Genomic DNA, 19887 nt, shown 5'->3' with positions numbered 1-19887 from the left:
TAATAGACACAACAGAAAAAGTAAATGGGTAACAAATAAGAGAGAATATCTTAAATAAAGCCTAAGCTTAAATAAACTAAATGGTTATTTTATTGAAGTGCACATTTAGAGACAAAGAAGTTGAGGCAGTTAAACCAAAGACAATATGAATAAAATAATAAATAAATAAGACATTAATCAATATATACATCTATATAGGATGCATTAACAATGTCTGCTGACTTTGCTAGCTTTGCTTACTTTTTAACAATCCTTTTGGCAATGCGAAAGCTAGCATAGTTAGCATTAGTTTCGTTTATATTAGACAGTCTGAAGAGATAGTCAATGAATTTGAATGCTGCTGAAAAACTTCTAGAAATCTAGCAATCTAGCAAGTTAATCTAGCAGCCATATTATAATAAGCTAGCTATGTCTTAAATTTAACAAATTCTTCAACTGTCTAGGGTCTCTGAAAGTTCTACTTTCATGCTAGATGCTAAAACAGATTGGTACAAAAAAACAACTAATTTGAATAACTTATTCTGAATGATGCGCTCAGATAAAACTTTGCGTTTTATTTTCGTTTTGAATAGACATTTTTTCACTAGAAAATATTCTTGCCAATATGAAAATCAATAGATTTGATTTAGTTTGCTCTCAAGTCTAACAAGCTGATAATCCAAAGTTTCTGAGCAAGCTTTTTTCTTCTTTTTATTTTGTTTTTTTTTTTTATGATTTCACATCATAAACCCAAAGTCAACAACTATCGATAGTAAAGTTATGAGCAGCTGCAGTTGTTACCCTCTGATCTCATTCCCGCGCTCTCCGCAGTTTGCTGTCACTTTTTTTTTATTTTTGGCATTGGCTGCGCTTCAGTGCCGCAGCTGTCATTCATACACACACACACACACATCACATATGACACACACAGCACACACACGCAGATCTAATGCAGCAACTGTGGGCAACCGTGGTTCCATTGCCAATGTGATACGCTCACGTTTTCTATTGCCTGCGCAACGTTGCGTATACGTAATGTGATTTGAATTTTGTGCATGTGCACTGAACGCTTTGCTGCGCTTTGCCAGAACGGCGACACTGCAAAGCAAGTAAAAGTGTTTGCAGTCGACGGTGATCGACTGGAAGATACCCTCTAAACTAAGCGACGAGCTGACATTACAAACATTTGTGCTTCTATGGAAAATGGTTTCTCTTATTGATCTGGTTGCTAAGAGAGGTTCTCTTGAATATGTGTCTCAAAATTTAAAAATAATTTTCGTAGTTTCCGCTTTGAGAATTATGTCTCCAAATCGATATTTATCGACTTTGAGGTAATAGAGGAGATATCGAATATAAACGGCTAGATTCGTTTTCACGCCCAAATATATGCTTATTTTTTTCAATATGAAAATATATGCTTCAAATTTCAAGCCTTGATTTTTGTAGTTTTTGCCTTAAGGATTTTGTCTCAAAATCGATATTTATCGATATTCTCCATTGGCAGATATCGCATATTAATGTCTAGATTCTTTTATATGGCCAACTTTATATTTTTTCCCATACGAAAACATTTCAGATCTTTTGTTCTTGTAGTTTCCCAAACCTAGATCCACCTAGCTTATCGTCTGGATCAAATATATATATACTTTATGAGATCGAAAATATCAACTGCTGCCTGTTACATCGATTCACGTAAAATCATGATACCCTTGTTTTTCTCTCTTCATTTTTAATGGCTACAGGGTATATAAAACAGGCTCAAGTAGCATCCATTTTCATTTTCCATTGAGCATTTTCCATTTCCGAAACGCCGTTGTCAAAATACGTGCCAGGCCAGGCGTGAATTGGGCTGCCCCCCTCATGACACCCTTCACCCCCCCCCCCCTCCCCCCACCCCCTGCAGCCTGCTCGAAACAACTGCCCCTGCGCCGATTGGGGGCCCACACACGGTTCGCGTTTTTATCTCACTTTTTTTTGTATGTTTTTTTTTGCCAGCGAGTAATTACAATTAATTTCAGGTTTCATATTGCAATCAAAATCGACAGACAGGCGGACGGATGGACAGACGCGGCAAATTAGTTCAGTAATCGCGTTGTTGTTGTGGTAATTCGTGTCGTTGTCGTTGTTGTTACACTTTTAGCTGTATTTTGCTGTTGTTGGGCGTCAATTGGCGTCGCCTGCGACCTTCGAGCCAAATATTTTAGTGTTTGGCTTTTGAAAGCTCTGCAAAAATCTCATAATTTGCGGCAATTTATAGACCACTTTTTTTTTTTTTTTTTTTTAAATTTTACCCATTTTTGTGGGGTTTCTTGCCACTTGCTTTCTTTGGCTGACATTTAAATTTTTGGCTGGGGTTTTTCCTTTGGCCTTAATTAAGTTTTTGCGCTTTTCACTTTTGCTTATTTATTATTATTTAATTTTTGACATTTTTGCTTGACTTCTGACACATTGACTTTTTTCTCGGCCTGAAAAACTGACATTTAGACCAAAAGTGATTTTTTGTTGTTATTATTTGTCGCTGTTTTTTATTTTGTTAAATAATTGCTGTGCTCTGTGTGTCACGTTGGGTAAATATAAATTTGTTGCTGCGATTGTTGCTGTCAATTTGTGGGGCTTAGTTATCAGCTTTGCCTGAGCGTATATCTACATACACACACATATACACACATACACACACACGCATACCTGTGCACCTGACTGAGCTTTAAGTGGAGCACGACAATTGTCAATTTACATAAGCCATATACGATATGTACAATATGTGCGATATGTAGGATATGTATGTGTATAAATAGAATTGCGATATAATTGATTGTAGCTTGGGAAGGGGTAGCTCCGATAAGCCCGTGAGTAACCAAAGCTTCCATAACTTTGTCAAAACTTAAACGATTTTAATAGTTACTGGCCTTTTGATCGTGATATGATTTCTATATTGTTTATGCATTTAAGATCAATGCATATGCAAATCTTATTCTTATACTCTAGTAGAGGGTTTTATAAAATGTGCATGTATATATATATTCTAGATCAGCATCAACATCCGAGTTGATATTGCCATGTCCGTCGAAGTAGTCTCTAAGCTTTGCATAGTTCTCTATATTATATATATTTAGGGCTTTCTTTTCAGCCAAGCCTTATGCCAACGGTGCGTTTAAATGGAGCTAAAAGTTCAGCTTTTTATCTTTTCAAGCTATGTACATATGTGCCATCAATCAGTCAATCAATCAGTTGGGCAACCAAAATATATATAGCTGCTTCCTCGACATTCTACCTTGTACTTCGAACTCGCATAGCCTTGTCAAAGCTGAACCGATTTTTATGCTAAATTACTTTTTGACCCAACCAAATCAAAGCAAAAAATACAACAATTTATTTTTGTGCAAAATTAAGTCTTATGTCTTAACAATTTATCTTAGTCTCAAGTTAAGTTCCTTTGGCTTTTTTTAAACTGAAAATTAATTATTAATAATTAATATAAATTATTAACAAATTAAATGCCGTATGCTGAGTTGTATCATGCGAAAAAGCTCAGCTAAAACTTGAAGCCAAATGCGATGCGATGCCAAAGACGTAGTTTTAGTCGCTTTAAGTCGCAATTCAAGTCTTTTGTCTATTTGTTTAGCTTCTTCTGAACTTAGTTTGGGAATTATATTGTTTTTTTTAATACAACTCTTTTTGGCTAAGCGCCTGCCCATATTTATGTTGTGTGCTTATAAATTATTTGTTGTAGAATTTATTTAAACGAAAATTGTATTTGATGTCAGCTGTATTTGTAATGGGTCTGGGGGTATTCAGGCGAGAATAACAGCACAGTGGAGCCACAACAACAACCACAACAACAACAACAACAACCACAACAACAACAACAACAACAACAACAACAACAAGCGCAAACAATGGAACCCACAACAACTTTCGCGAAAACTCGTTTTCCACGCGTTCGCATAAAATATTAAAAAAAAAATGTTGTTGTTGGTTGCTGTGGTTGTTGTTTTTGTTGTTGTTGCCGCCCTTGTCACTTATTTAGAAGCCAAATCTGTAGCCTGTGTGTGCCACACGGCCAAAAACCCGCTGCTGCATCCATTGAAACGTACAGCAGTTGCCGCTCTCCCTTCTCGCTCTCCCCCCTCGTTCTCCCCCTCGCTCCACCCAGCAGTCGGTATCCAAAACCTGTTTCTTCTTCGCACAGGCCTCAAAATATGTAAAAATATAAATATAAATAAAAAAAAAATGTAAAAAAATCATTTTTTATGTTGTCAGCCGACGTCGACTGCGACGCTGACAGCGCTTGGTAGGCTTTGTTCAGTTTTTTGCGCGTTTTTGTGAAAATTCTCAGCTTGAATTTTCATTTACTTTAAATACGCTCATTTCTCTGGCGCCATTTAAAATGCGGCAACGTTTCCGTTGTGGTTTTTCATCGCCTTCGGGCTGTGCAACATTCAACAGCTACACTTCCAGTGGTCTCTCTCTCTCTCTGCCCAGCTTGACACACATTCTCTACCGCTACCTCCAGCTTGTCTCTGCCCCTCGTTATGCAACTCAAATCAAGCATGAAAAGCTGCTTCAACAATTGACCACAATTGGGACAGCTGACAGAGTGCGGCCTATAACAGCAGCAGCTCACAGCGAACGTGCCCCAGTCCACAAGGGTGCTGGGTGCTGGCATGAAGGAAGCCAAATAGTTCTTAGCCCATTTGCCACATTTTGCGGTATTTATATAAATACACTCTATGTGAGGGCTTCAGAGACTTCGGCTTCAAAGACGGCCAGAGTGCATCTCAAAGTATATGAACTTTGTCTCAAAGGTGTCACAAAAGTTTGTGACCAGAAAACAGCTAAAGTTGAGTGTACTTTCATGATTATTTAAATATTTAATAGCTAAAGTTTCCAAAGCTAAAATAAGTATAAGGGGATTCAAAAAATGTGTGTCCAGAGTTTATAAAGCTACGTGGCTATATAGATTGAAATTTCCTATAAGCATTCCGTTTAGCTAAGATAAGAGTGATGTACAACAATTGTTAGTTGTCGCAACCAATAGTTGATAAGAGAGCAAAATAATTCCCATCGATACTTATTAATTTATGTCTTTTTTCATTTCATAGTTTTACTACTAAATATTTCTTTTGACTTATAATTGCTCAGAGTTTATATAAGAACTTAAGAGCATAAATATATAGGAGCAGGTTCGATAGTAAACAGTGCGATAAAACTATCGAAAGGCTGATCGATATCTGACAATCTCAACTATCGATAGCAGCATAAGAAGTTTTGGAACATGATTAGACTTATTTTTCTAAATGTCAGAGACTCTTGTGTAAAGTTTTATATATAATATATTAAACAATTTAATTGAGATCTTAAGATCTTCAGAGCATAAGTATATTTGAATAGAGACTGGTTCGATAGTAAGCAGTGCGAAAAAACTATCGAAACACGATCGATATCTGAGAACCTCAACTATTGACAGTTTTGGATCCAAGAGACTATAGATGGGAACTCTTGCATAAAGTATCTTATGTACCATATCGTTTCTTATATACTTGAGAGCTCGCCTTTACTGTGTTATATATATTCCACAAAAATATATTAATGAATAAATAAATAAATTTAAAAATAGGGCATAAATATTTGCTATTTGCTTGTTACACAAAAACATATTACTACAGGGTATTCCATAATTTATTTATTCTTGAGAATTTTACTTTCATTATTTCAGTCTTACGATAGGGTTCTTATAGAGCATTTAAGCTTCGTTGATTGAGCCTTTGTTTTTGCTTTTAACTATTTTTTATGTTTTTATGCTCTTCTAAGTTCTTAGTTTTTTTGCTTGTGAATTCTCCTCCAGCTATTTGTAGGTAGCCTAATTTCAACGCTTGAATGCTGTCCATACCAACAGATGAGTGTATGTATGTGTGTTTGTGTGTGTGACAGACAGTGTGGGTGTGTGTCTTAAAGTGTGTGTGTGTGTGTGTGTGCCCAGCTTATCTGAGGCAGCATCAAAGTCAACAACAACAAACAGAAACAGCTGCCGCAACAGCACGACTAGTGGCAAATGTCAGATGGAATTTCGTTTTATTATACCCTGTAAAAAAGCTAGTTTTTTGAGCTTTTTAATATATATGCTCGTTAATTATGCGCGACATGAGCTTGTCTATATTTTTATCAATAACTTTTTCCACACTATCGATAAATATCGATGTTGAGAATTGATTAATTGAGCTCAACTCGAAGATTATAACAGCTAGAGTCTTCATAGTTGGTATGCAGCTTCTTGTAAGGCATATACCTCAAGATACAGGGTATCTTCTAGTTGGTCACTGCCGACTAGAGCACTCTGGCTTGTTTTTTTTATACCTTGTGCTTCTTTCAGCTGTCTTTGAGCGGCCCTCTCTCAAGAGGGGCCTCTTCTGTGTGTGTGTGTGTTTTAGGCAATTGGCAAGTGAGGCACAAATATCAAAGAGTATAAATAGTTTGGGATTCGGGGAATCTTAAAATGGGAGCTCAACTCCCACCGAAACGGACTTGAGCATTGCTGCGCCTTGCCTAGCTTTGGCCTCTTGGCCAATTAGATTTGGCTCAAACTCAACTGGCTATTGGCTATTTTATATGCAGGCCGAGCGATGTCGCTTAATCGCAGACAATTTGCTTAGAATTTGTATGCAGGCTTTCTTCTTCTTCTACTACTGCGTCGTCTTCTTCTTCTTCGTTTGATTGTTGTTGCTGAAGCGAAAACTCGTTGTGAATTTGTAATTGAATTGTCAAATGATGTTGAACATCATCATCCAGTTGCTGATTACATAAAAAATATAATAGAGAGAAGCAGAAATTGTTTTCGCAATTTTCGCTTTCAACCGAGAAGCAGCAACAACTAAATTGATGTTGCAACTGCAACATGCCGCATGCTACACAAAACTATGTAAGGCGGCGGGGCGGGGCGGGGCCATGGCATGCAGCTGAATCCGCCGCCCCATTTTTGGACGGTCGCTTTTCCGCTTCCGCGCGCGGTTTTTTTTTTTCTTTTTCGAATACAATTTCATGACGTTGACACAATTTCGCTAATTATTATCTCACTCTCTTCCTCTCTCGTTGCAGCCAAGAAACAAAATGGCGCCGCCATACGCACAAACAGCCTGGGCTCTGGCACCCGCACCCCGCCCCTGGAGCGCAAAAGCAAACTGAGCGCTTTGGGCAGATTCTTCAAGCCCTGGAAATGGCGCCGAAAAAAGAAGAGCGAAAAATTTGAAGCCGCCTCCAAATGTAAGTTCTTCATTATGATTTGTTATTTGCTCCAATTTCTGTGTGGGTCAGTTATTTAATATTCAACACTTACTTTGCAGCACTGGAGCGCAAGATTTCTGTACGTGCCAATCGCGATGAGTTAGTGCAAAAGGGCATCCTGCTGCCGGAGAGTCCGCTGGGCAATATACCAGAGCCGGGTAAGTGACAGAAAGGGTTGTGGGTAAGGGTGAAGTCAAAAGAGTCTCTCTCTCAGTCTCTCTCTTTCTCTATATCTAATAATCGATTACTCACTGTAACCTTTGTTTTCCCTCTCACCTCCTTTCTCCCGTTCACCTCCTATTCCGCTATCTCACATCCTTTCTTACCTCCGTTTTCTCGCTCTTTATTTTCATCTCCCCCCTCTCTCACTTTCACCTCCTCTGTCTCACTCACCGCGGTTCTTTCTCTCTCTCTTTCTCAACTGTCTCTCTCTCTCTCTCTATCACAATATCTTGCTCAATCTCTCTCTCTCACCTTTTCTTTCTCTCACCTTATCTTTCTCTTACCTTCACTTTCTTCCATTCGAGCTTATCTTTTATCTTCTCACTTAACCTTCCCTCTCTCCTCTTTAACCTCACTTTATCAATCGCCTTTTCCATCTTTTATATGTCACCTTTCTCTGCGATTTTCATGAATTCATGTCATGCTAAAAAATTTGCACATTTTTTATTAAGTGAATGAGTCAACGGTAGAGATAAGGTGACAGACAAAGTGAGCTTTTGTTTAAGATAGCGAAATAAGAAAAAGTGCGATGAAATACGAATTCAGTCAAAGTTACAGGGTGCTCCATCAATACCTGGTTACAGGGTATCTTTTCGTCGAGCACTCTTGATTTTGGCAGTTGTTTTTAGCAGTTTATTAAATGAAATAGATTGCAAATTATAAAAAATCCTTAGCTACATTTGCGGCTTTCATTTTTAAAGGCTTAGCGCCAGCAGAGATACTTTTCATGCTTTAAACTGCGTATATGTGTATTTGTGAGCTATAGGCTAATCATATAGCTCAGATCTAATCCTCCTATTTGGCTTTCTGTTTTTGTGAAGAAGGCACAAAAGTTTTATAAGCCGGCAAACTGTGGCGAACTTTAGCAAACGGACCGCAGGCGCGCACACAAATGTATCTTTCGCTTTCAGTTTTGGCCTTTGTGCGCGTTGCTGACAGAGTCAACAAACGGAAATTGGCCATAATCCACGCACGATTTAGCCAATGATGAGGCACGTTGACTTGGCTCAGTCACGAGCTGCTGACGCCAGGTTTGCTGCCACTTTGCTAAATTGTTTGTATATCAAAGAGGTGTGGCGGGGGAGGGGGGCAGAGTTCGATTCCTTCCACTTCAGCCGTGACGTTTCCGTCCGTCTGGGCTGATGTTCAAAGCGGGCTTCACTCCAATCGCTGTCGCCGGCGACGTCGCGACATTCTCTCGATGGTAATTAATCAACGGCAGCTAATTGTCAATGCGAGACGTCACCGAGTCGCAGCCAAACAACGCCGAACAACGCACGCCACCTGAATGCCAAATCGAAGCGGAGTTTGGGGCAGCGGAAAAAGAAGGAAAAACTCTCATAAATCGAACCTACCTCAAGTTGCGACTGCTTGGCCCAGGGCAAGCTTTGGCCGCCGCTTGCCAACAGATGGCGCTGCTGGTGAAAGTTGCTGGCGCAAGCTTTGGGCGTGCAAGCTGAATGGCCGAGCTTTGCCGCAAAAGCTCGCTGCATTTATGAATGACTGCAAGCTCTCTCTCTTTCTCTCTCTCATATACTCTCTCTCACTTTCTCCCTCTCTCGCTCTCTCTTTGCAGGCGAGGAGTCATACTACAATAGTGGAGCCAGCGCGAATGGCTCTCTACTCTCAGCCGTCCACAATAATTCCATAAATCAAGCTAACAATTCCATTAATGCCACGACCTATGGCAGCGCCGGCAATGCGCTCCTCTCGCAACAAAAACAACAACAGCAGCAGCAGCAACAGCAGTCGGGGGGCGGGGGCGTGCCCAACTCCATATCCGTGCAACAGTTCAATGCAAATTCCATGCTCAATGGCGCCAGCCACAATCAACAGAATTCCATTGCCAATGGCGGCGGCGGCGGGAGCGGCAGCGGCGGCAACGATGGCGCCTCGGACACATCCTCGCTGAGCGGTGGCGTGCCCCATTCACAATCGGCACCACATCAGCTGGGCGTCGGGCAGCAGACGGCGCCACCGCTGACACCTCTGGCCCAGCATCATCAGGCGCTGGCAGCGCAGCTGCAGCAGCGATTCGCCATCAGCAATAATAACGGTGAGTCTCTGGGAATTACTTTTATATATAATACAGGGGTGGAGCGACGGGTAGGAGGGACACTCCGACTTTGTATACTTGATCCTATTGTCGGGAAATGGTTCACTGCAATTGGGAATGGAAAACAATTGTGAGGAAGTTTTTCTATAGAATCGAAGAGCTTTGTTCTTTTGTTAATATTTTATTGTTGCACGTTGAGTGTAATTAATGTGCACAGCATCCATTTAAAGTTTTGCTATTGATTTACTAGATGAATTTATAATAATGGAAACAATTGGAAGATAATTCAGATCTTTGCTCTGATCTATATAAGGGCTGCTGGTATAGCTGTCTTTTTGAGAAATATTTTACAATTATTTTTATTTTAAATACGCGGGTTTTTTTTTTTGGAAACATGGTGTTTTTTTTGGGAACTTTCTATTCCAGAATATTGGAGAATTGGTTGAGAGGTTTTAGGGGATTTAGCAGTTAAAATTTGAATACAAAGACATATTATTATTTCTTCAATACTATATTATATTATATTATGTTATAACATTATTTGGTAATATTTAGATAATCAGGGAATATAAGTTTTCAGAAATATCAAGAGGTTCAAGAAGTTCTTTGACAAATTAAGAAAGATATAACTAAAATACTGATAAGATATGTACTTCTTTCTTCGTATTCTTTATTTATTTGTGCATATTGCCAAACGTTTGCTTGCTTTTATAATACTGAAATTCATTAAAAAACAATTTCACTAATTAGCCGCTCGTATAGAATTTCCCTCTCCGCAAACATTGCATACTTTAGGGTTGCGGCGAATAGCGATAAATATCGTTGCCTACTTTCAAGCGTTCCGCTTAAAGTCAATTACACAGCCAATCAACATTAACCGTAAATTAAGACGCGCTCAAAGCCAATTTAAGTCGAGTTAACGCCTAGTTAAATCCCAACAGGCCCCCCACCAGGGCCACAGAAAGTCTCAAGTATTTGTTTTGCCGTTGTTCTTGACTACAGCTAATGTTGTTGTTGTTGTAGTCAAGCATATGCGGCAGTTTGCCAAAAAGTCAGATAAACTGTTAAACAAAACACAAACAATTGCTTGAAGGAGGGGAAGAGGGGGTTGAGGTAGCGTGAGGTCCATTGCTGGCTATTTGAACGGTAAACAAACAACGTTTTTGCCATGCTTTTGCTCTTGACATTTATGTATTTTGACTCGCCGCAGTTTTTGCATGCTACGCTCCTTCGGTATCCCCATCTCCAACCCCCTCTCTAGCTCGCTCACTCCGCTCATAATGAGCAGGCTACATATTTGATGACTATCTAGAAAAGATATTTCAGTGCGCCTGAAGCTTTACGCCATTGCGCTTCGTGTTTGTTTTGCGTTTGATGATGCGACGACGACTGCAGCCGCAGCAGCAGCAGCAGTAGCAGCAGCCGGCATGTGCTCGCTGCGTCGCTCTCTTTTCGCCGCCGTCATTGTTGTCGCTCTCTCGCAACGCGCACGTTTTGTGCTTTTGTTTATTTTGCACTTGTTTCGCTGAGAGAGAGCACTTACGCGTTCTCTCGCTCTCTCACTGTTACTTTTTATCATTTGCTACTGCGTCGTTTTTGTTGTTGCCTTTTGGGACTAGCTGGACGGCGTCGCATTTTTATGGCAAACCGTTTCGCTGCTGTCGGCTCTGTCATTTCCTATGTTCAGTTAACATTAAAACGCAGCCCGCTAGAGCAGCGCGTGTTTTTGTCGTCGCGTTAGAACCAAATTTAAAAAAAAAAAAATAAAAAATATAATTAAAAAATATAACAAATATTCATAATTGTGTTTACTGTACAAGTTTGCTTAAGTGTCTACCGCTCTCTATCGCTCGCGCTGTCTCTCGCTTCAAGTGTGCTCGTCGTCTACGTGTGCGTGTGTGTGTGCGCGTGTGCTTGTGTATGTGTTCGTGTCGCAGTGTGTGCGCTAAGACAACAACAATTTTACACTATAAAATATGTAATATTTGATAGCTGCAATTTTTATAAGTCATTTAGCCAGACGCTTTTGCTTGTGCATAATCTCAAGGTGAAGCTGTTTAGAGAGGTGCAACCCATATTTAACGGTTGCTCGGGGCACAAGACTGGGCATATTTTATTTCCTATATATTGCCGGTTGCGAGTTATGCGGAATGGATTTTATTTTTGAAAGTTTTTTTAAATGTTTAGTGAGCATTTTGTAAGAGCTCATTTGCTGTCTAAAATATTTTGTAAAACTCTTATTTGGTTCTATTTGACTTTAGTTTTTTTTTTATATATCTCTTAAAGATCTTATTTCCCCTGTGGAAAAAAAATTGCATTGTCAGCGCAATGCAAACAAATGCAATTACAGTTGAGCTTTTGTCAGCGTCAACAACAGTGCCGCCCACAAAAATAAAGCGCTGCTAAAAAAACAAAAATAATAATGAAACGGAACAAAAACAAACAGCACGAACCAGCTCGACTAACGGCACAAGTCCCGCAAGTTGGGTTCTTGTGTTTTGGTTTTAACGAAAGTCGCACAAAGCGCAAACAAAATATTTCTGTAAAAGGAATTTCTGTGTAAAATGCAACAGCGAGCGGTGCGGAATGAGGGGAACGGCACGCGGGTGGAGAAGGAGAAAGGGGGGGGGGGGCTGCATTAAAAGCAAGCACGCAATGGCATTTTTAATTTGCATATGTGTGCGTGTGTGTGTGTGAATGTATGCATAGAAGTTGTTGGTAGCCTGGCTTTCGTCGCGGTAGGAAGGAAAAGGGTGTGTTATTTCATTCCTTTTTTTTTTTTGGGGGTTTTTGTTTGTGTGTTTGCTGCAGCGAGCGAAAAGAACTTTAATTTGCCGTCATTCCACTTTTGGTCTGATTTTCGCCGCCTGCGCTGCTCACATTACGCATACGCAGCGGGCAAAGTGGCAAGAGGAAGCACCAAATTGTTGCCTACCATTGGGCGCCGTGCGCTCTCTCGCTCGCTCTCACAAGCGCAAACACAAACACAAACACACACATACATACCAAATTTACTCTAGCCGCATCCTTTCTGCGCGTTGCCTTTTAACTTTGTTATTCGTTGCGTTGCGGCACGCGCTCTCATGCTCTCGCACGCTCTGGCATTGCCTGCGCTCAACCTCTCGCACCCGCTCTCTCTCCCTCTCTGGCTGGCTTTATTTTGTATTTGCTGTCCAAAAAGCAAAACGCAAAAATAAAGCTCAGCAGACTGTGGCTAATTTTTCGCTAGAATGTTGCGCTGTTTGCTCGCTAAATGTTTATAAATAAATATATAATTAATTGAAACTGTTTTTAATTGTTTTAAGCAAATTTAATTGTTTGTGCAACGCAGAAATTCTTTAAAGCTGTCGCTCTGCTTGTGTGTGTGTGTGTGTGTGTGTGTGCGTGTATGCTGCCTGCAGTCGCTGCTGGCGTATCGCCGCACTGCATCCTGAGGTCGTGCACCTCTTTTCTCCTCTTTTCGCGCTGCTTTCGTCATTGTTAAAGGAGATGCCAATGCAGTATCTCTCTCTGTGTGTGTGTGTGTGTATATATGTGCGTGCCTGTGCATGTGCATTTGTGTGCGTGTGTGTTTGTTTTTGTAATTTTCAGTATTTCGTTTGCATTTTAATCATAATAACAAACAATTTTCTTTGCTTTTGCTGTTTGTGTTTGTTTTTTGTGCATTCAAGCTGATACTGCTCTTCTTCTTAATTCTCTTGTTGTGCTAGGTTAGCAATCCAGTGTTGCAAAGTTCGCCAAATAATGCTCTGAAACTTGATGCTTTGCGACTTTAACTCAATTGTGTGTGCGCAATGAAAATTCTGGAACCCTTGAGAACTGACTTCTACAAGTTTAGCTTTGATTAACAATAGCAAAGCATATTCACATCATTTTAATTTTGTTTAAGTTTTAGTTTTTTCTGTACTTTGATTTCCGCTTGTGTCGCATTCTAATCTAATAAGATATGCTATTTTTACTTTCGTTTCTCCAACGAAATCTTATTAGCTGCTCAGATAAATTGCTACACGCCATACCTCAGATAAGCACGCCTCGGATATTATACCTATGCGCATATACATATATATACAATTTATTTATATATAATGCCTAATTGAGTCAGTGTGCGACGCCCACAGTTGAGATAATGCAATTAGACGTTCCAGCCAACTGAAGTCTGTTGTGTTATTTTTTCCAATTGGGGAGTGAGCGGACTGTAAAGCTGGGGAACTGTAAACTCACGTAATCTGTGTGTGTGTGTGTATATATAGTTGTGTGTGCCTTGACTGCAAACAATTTAATAATAATACCCTATAAGATGGCAGCAATAAGGCTTATATAGCCCTATAATGTTGACCAGGGTGCTTTTTTCTAAAACTCACACATTTTCGGATTGTGAAAGTGGAATTGAGATGGGTGTAAAATATATTATTTAAAATTTAATAAAGCTAGTTGAAAACCTAAATTGAATTTACTAGAATGAAAATGTTTAATTAATATTTTGCTTTAAATAAAAGCAAATAGAAAGTATATTATAGTTTGCCACTTCAAATTTTTCTGGTTGAACATTTTTTAAATAGATCTAGCTTAACCTGGATTAATATTTTTATTAGAGATTTAGCTTGAATCAAATAAAATTTATATTGAAGTTTTCCACAAAGAATTTTCCTGAATTAAAATTCTTATAAAATATTTTGCTTAACACAAAAATAAAATAAAATGTTTATTAAAGCTTTTCACCTAGAATTTTTGTAAATGAAAATTTTTATTAGAGTTTTCGTGTTTACAAAAGTTTTAGCTAAAAAAGCAGTACACATATTTTTATTTACGTTTTTCACCTAGAATTTTGCTAAATCAACATTTTTATTAAAGGTAAAGCTTAAAAAAAATCAAATTTTTTGTTATTAATTGCACTCAGAGTTTTCCTGAATGAGTATTTTTATAAAATATATAGCTCAAAAAATACAAATAAAATGTGTGTTGAATGAGAAAATTTATTAAAAGATTTTACTCAAAAATAAACATATAAAATGTATATTAAATATTTCCACGTGGAGATTTTTCGAATGAAAAGGTTTTATAAAGATTTAGCTTGGAAAAAATAAAAAAAATTATCACTTCAAATTTTCCAAATGAAATTGTTGATAAATGATTCGGCAATTTTAGCAAATTTTATATTATTTATTTAGCTAAATAATTGCCAAATATAAAACTTCAAAAATCTTATTAAAATGTGCGATTCATACTTTATGCTTCGTATACCCTATACTTTAAAGGGAAGGTGTTATTAAGACTATTTAAGATGAGCTCTTAAAAGTTGAGAAAAGCTGAGATAAGTGTGCCATGTATTTGATATAAATTAAACTAATTTCCTAAAGCTGTAGCTATTACTTGCTCAGCCTTTTTTCTAGGGTATGAGATACCTATTTTTTGTTCTGTTTCTGCTTGGTTAATCTCAAAGATCTTAGTCATTAGCAGTGAGTAGCTGGCAATCTGGCAATTAGGGCAGCCCAGAAAAAGTTTCAGTCATTGATAAGTTTCGATTAGAAATCATTGAAAAAAAAAGAAGGAGAGAAGAAATAAACAATCATTAGCTGGCAGTTTGGTTGCCTTTAAAGTTGAGTTGCCCCGTTTTGGCCGTGTTGCTGTTTTGCAATTTGTTTACCAAGTATTTTGGCTTTAAATGATGAATGACCGCTTTTGGGCAAATTATTGGCTACCTGGAGACAGCTGTGCGTATGTGTGTTTGATATATGTTTGTTATGATTATGGATCGATTTGTTTTGCGGCCGTCAGCTGCGCATTTTGCATTTAATTTGCTAATTAAATTGTTGTCTCGCAGGGCGTGTTGCCCGGGTTAGAAGTCAATAGCCCGATAGAGATATGGTACTGTCCTGCCAGGTCCGGTCCGGTCCGGTCCGGTCCTTGTCTGTCTGGCCACTCCTCGAGCTTTGCATGTCATTGGCTCGTAATCAACTCGAAACGACATCCGTTTCGAGTTGTTCCCACTTCTGCTTCTATTTTCGCTTTTTTATCCTGTTCTGTTCTCTACTTTGTCCTAGACCATTTCCGTCTACGACACTTGCCAATGAGTCAGTTGGCCAACTTGGCTAGTTTCCTGACCGCCCCCTTCTCCTCCCCCATTCTCTTGGGTCTAATTTGTTTAACAAATGCTTTTGCTGTTCTCAGCGTGCGTTTTCATTTATCCAAATCCCTTTCACTGCCCTCCCTCCCTCCCTTCATTGCTCCGGCTCATTAATTAGCATTTTTGCTCACTGTTCGAATTTCGATTTATTGTTGTTGTTCGGTTTTTGTGTAAACACAGCCCGAATTTCCGGACTGGCACAAAGTGTTTTTCATTTTTCACGAATATACTCCGTGTAAAACCAAAAAATGGGTATATTTGTTGAAAACTAATTTCATAGAACGAATATAGAATAGAAAAGTGAATGCTAAGAAGATAACATTAAAATATGTGCGTTTGGAGGGTTAAAAAATCTCCAGTGTTTACTAATCTACAATTCTTCTTTGACATACATTCGTTAACGTTTATCAAACGCATTTTATAGGATTTATTTGCAGCATGGTGGAGATATTTTAAATATTTGTTTTGAAATTTTATAATTTTCTTCTTCAAGTGCTTTTCCATTCTGTTTTGACTCACATTCGTAAACGTTTCACAAACGCTTTTAATAGCAGCTCATATAATCTTCTGCAGTTGCTCTTCAATTCTGTTTTGCTACATACATTCGTTAACGTTTTACAAATGCTTTTAATAGCATTTATTTGGAATATGATAAGGATATTTATTCGTATTTGTGCGTATTTATAATCTTCAATTGCTTTTCATTTTTGCTTTCACACGCATTCGTAAACGTTCCTCAGACGCATTCAATAGCAATTATTGTGAATATGATAGGGATTGATTATCATTTGTTGAGCTTTAACATGCAAATTCTTTTCATTTAAGAAAATGATTGGGTAGTTACGATATCAATTATAGCAAGTACCTTAAACAATTTATATTTCGTTCTGCACATCTCTTTAAAGGGTATACTTTGGTCGACTATCGAATACATGCTTGTTCATTTAATGTGTGTTCTCTCGCTTTGCCAATTTCTCGGCTCTCGTTTCGTTTTGCCTCAATTAAAAACTGTGCTGCCCACATGCTTTTTTTTGCGTTCATATTTTCGAGATACATTTTTAAGACGCCATAAAAGTCGAAAAATGACAATGTCAATGTCTCAACAGCTTGTGCAGCGCCCCGCCAGCCCCTCCTCGACCCCTGGGCTCCCTCGCCTTGTGCTACTGACCTCCAGCCGGGGGCCATCGTAGAGCCCGACACATACAGACGAGTTCCGGAGCTGGAATTCTTGAGAATGGTGGGCGCCTCGCTCGCTCGGCCATCAATTATAATTCTCGCATCGATGTTCACTTTTATGGTGGCGTATACTTGATGCGAAAGTCTCGCGAAATCATTTTCATTTTTTATTTGCCGTATTTTTTAATTGTGCACAATTGTTGCTAAATTTGTCGCGCTGCAGCTTCCGGTATTCAATTCTCGCTCTCCGGTTTGTTGATTTTCTTTTGTCAAAACGCCTCCCATTCCCATCCCGATTCCGATTTCAATTTTCGATTCATCTCGTCGCTTCGCATTGAATTAAAATGTTCAATTGAATTTGCGCTGCTTTTGTGAAAGCTATCAATGCAGCTGTCTCATCCGACTCATACGACCCGGTTCCATGTCGTGCCTGGCGCGTCGTCGACTTTTGGATTATAATCTTTATCAATTGGTTTGGGAGGCTGTGTGACAGTTATGTGTGCAAGTGTCTCTGCTGCTGTTGTCAGTTTTCTCGGCATGTGCTCGTCATTCCACAAGTGAAATGGGCCCATCCAACGATTTGGGCCTGAGCTGGTGTCTGTGTTTGTGCGTGTGTGTTAGTGTGCATCAAGTGCCCTCTTTTTTGAGCTCCAAATAATGATCTAAGCTTCAAGAATAATACAATACTTCTATCTATTGAAAAACAGGGCAAGATTGTCTGATTAAATCACCAAGTCGAGCTGTTAGAGATACAAGTTTTCCTTCTATAAGTTTTAATATGCATTAAGTAAAAGTGTTTTTTTGTCATTTCAAGATTAAATGAGCTTTCAAAACCAGTTTGTTTGAGTCTTTAGCATTGTTAAAGCTCCGAAGCTTTTTGTTATTTCTAACTTAAAAGAGAATTTAAAAAAAATTTGAGTTTTGGCATTAAACGAAGGACAATGCTCTTAAAACCAATTTAACGAACTTACCTGCGCTTTTAAAACCAGTTCCTTGAGCTTTCTGTATTAAGACTACATTTGCTAGCAACTTTCGTATGCTTTTAAACGCACGTGTGCTTTTACAGTCAATCATTTGGGCTTTCAGCCTACAGAACTTTCAGTTATCCGAGTTTTCATATCATAGAGCAGTGATGAATTTTAAAAGCTGTTTGTATTAATCCACATTTAATAAATGACACTTGGTGTAAATTTAAGCTAATGTCATTCAACCATATTCATATAAAATGGTCGTTAAACTTTATAAATCTATAAATGCAACGTTTTTTTTTTAAGTTTCCTGCATTTTGCCCGTTTATTCATCCTGTTTTTCCGGCTTAAGTACAGGCTCTATTAATAGACAATCCTTAGTCACCTGCCCAATTATGCATAAGAAAAGCGTTTATAAATATTTTAAATTTATGATGAATTTCTGAATGAACTGGAGAACACACAATTTTAATTGCCTTTCGCCCCATGTCAGTGAATCTTTTTGTGATATTATAAATTACGTATTGAATAATGGGCGAAATAAAAAGAGTATAACACCAAAAACAACAACAAACTCAGCACAATCAGTTTAATAAATTTAAAATTATAAACAACCGAAATTTAACGCACAAATGAAAAATAACAACAACAAAATAAACGAGTGAAATCATCGAAGAGCGTAAATGTTCCGCACAAATAACGTCGAAACTAAAGAATCTGCAGCAATAAGTGATAAACAATAATAAAAAAAAAATCAAATAGAAAATGCTTTATTAGCCATAGAAAAGCAAGCAGAAGAAGCAACAGCAAATAAAGAAGCCGAAGAACATGTGATAAAGTCGTGTGTAAATCAAAGTTTGTCGTCACAATCAACAATTAATAAATAAATAAATGTTTCAAGGGGCCATACAAACGCACAAATACATACATATGTGTACATACAAACAAACATACATACGCACAACTTGCATCTTGGCCCGTTAAACGTGAACGTGAACGTGTGATAAGGCCGCAAGCGATAAAAACGGTAAAGAACAAAAACAATACACGAGAGCCGGCGCCAGGACTAGCTCCCTCTCCCTCTCCCTCACACTCGCACTCAACTCGAATTCACATAACTGCCGTTAATTGATGCACCAAGCTGATGAAATCTTAAAAATAACTTTAATAAGCAAACTAACAGTAAAACAACAACAATAAGCAGCAGTACGTTGGGCAGCTTAAAAGCGACCTCAAAGCCACGCTGATGATGGGCTACATCATGGGTTGTGCTTGTTTCAAAGGTATGTAAATGTGTGTGCGTGTATATGAAACGCGCATCGTTAACCGTTGCGTCTCTCACGCCGCACTCTCTCTTTATCCCCTCCCCCCTTCGCGCTCTCTATCATTTGTCATCTCTCGTTTATGTTATGGCGTCGCGTTTCCTTCCGCTCATTAGGGCGCCTCAGCTTTGCAACAGTTCAGCAGCGGCTACGCTGCAGCGCTGCGACTGCGGCTGCTTCTTCATTTTGCCTTCTACGCATTTTCGCATTCTTCGCTTGCAAAACGTCATTAACGACGTCACAAAGCAGCGTGCATGCGCACGTGCTGACAAGCAGCGCTCGCACGCTCTCGCTCTCTCTGTTTATGGCAAACTATCGCACTGTTAGTTAACAGTTTTATGGCAGCGCAGCTTCGTGACGGCGGGCAGCGCCGCCTTTTTTATTGCCCTGTAAAATCTGTGTGTGCAAAATGCATGAGATTTGCCTTGCCTTTATTTCTTTTTATATGTATTTGTGTGTGTGTGTCTGCGTGTGTGTCTTCGTCATTTCTTGTCGCGTTTAAGGATTTTTGAGTGCATGTGTGTGTGTGTATTTGTGGGCAGCTTGTGTATTGCTCGACAGCCTTTTGAGTGCAAAGTGATTTTTTGTTGTCTTTTGCACTTTTCTAGCGATTTGTTATGTGAGCTTAATAAGCTGCCAAGATATGGCGGCCCTTAACAGCTATGCATAAGCTTTCCCACTCAAATTCCTGTTATTTATTGTAAATTTAAAAGGTTCTTGGCCTTAACACGGTTTTAGTGCATAAATAAACTAATTGCTATT

The 19887-nt window shown here is 38.8% G+C and overlaps 1 protein-coding gene and 1 long non-coding RNA gene across 13 annotated transcripts in view; one reads left to right on the top strand and one right to left on the bottom strand.

Moving 5' to 3' along the window:
* LOC135435717 (phosphatase and actin regulator 4) overlaps positions 1–19887 on the top strand; it is a 126958-nt gene that overhangs the window by 48132 nt on the left and 58939 nt on the right. For 10 of the 12 annotated variants that reach the window (XM_064692899.1, XM_064692900.1, XM_064692897.1 and 7 more), the window contains 3 exons: positions 7072–7236; positions 7317–7415; positions 9056–9535. In XM_064692899.1, the coding sequence (XP_064548969.1) occupies positions 7072–7236; positions 7317–7415; positions 9056–9535 (744 nt within the window). Of the gene's footprint in view, positions 1–7071; positions 7237–7316; positions 7416–9055; positions 9536–18933; positions 19087–19887 lie in introns of those variants that run through there. The other 2 variants (XM_064692903.1, XM_064692904.1) reach the window with 2 other exon arrangements.
* LOC135435716 (uncharacterized) lies at positions 2095–2484 on the bottom strand. The gene is made up of 2 exons (XR_010437415.1): positions 2271–2484; positions 2095–2202 (listed from the first exon to the last, which is right to left on the bottom strand). It is a non-coding gene; the product is annotated as an uncharacterized LOC135435716 (long non-coding RNA).

The sequence above is a fragment of the Drosophila montana genome, unplaced genomic scaffold (assembly GCF_035044405.1).
Source record: "Drosophila montana isolate Dmon_TW-CO22-7 unplaced genomic scaffold, ASM3504440v1 contig_3661_1, whole genome shotgun sequence".
Classification (NCBI taxonomy): domain Eukaryota; kingdom Metazoa; phylum Arthropoda; class Insecta; order Diptera; family Drosophilidae; genus Drosophila; species Drosophila montana.
Note: the sequence above shows the minus strand (reverse complement) of the source record. Positions and strands in the feature narration are given on the sequence as shown.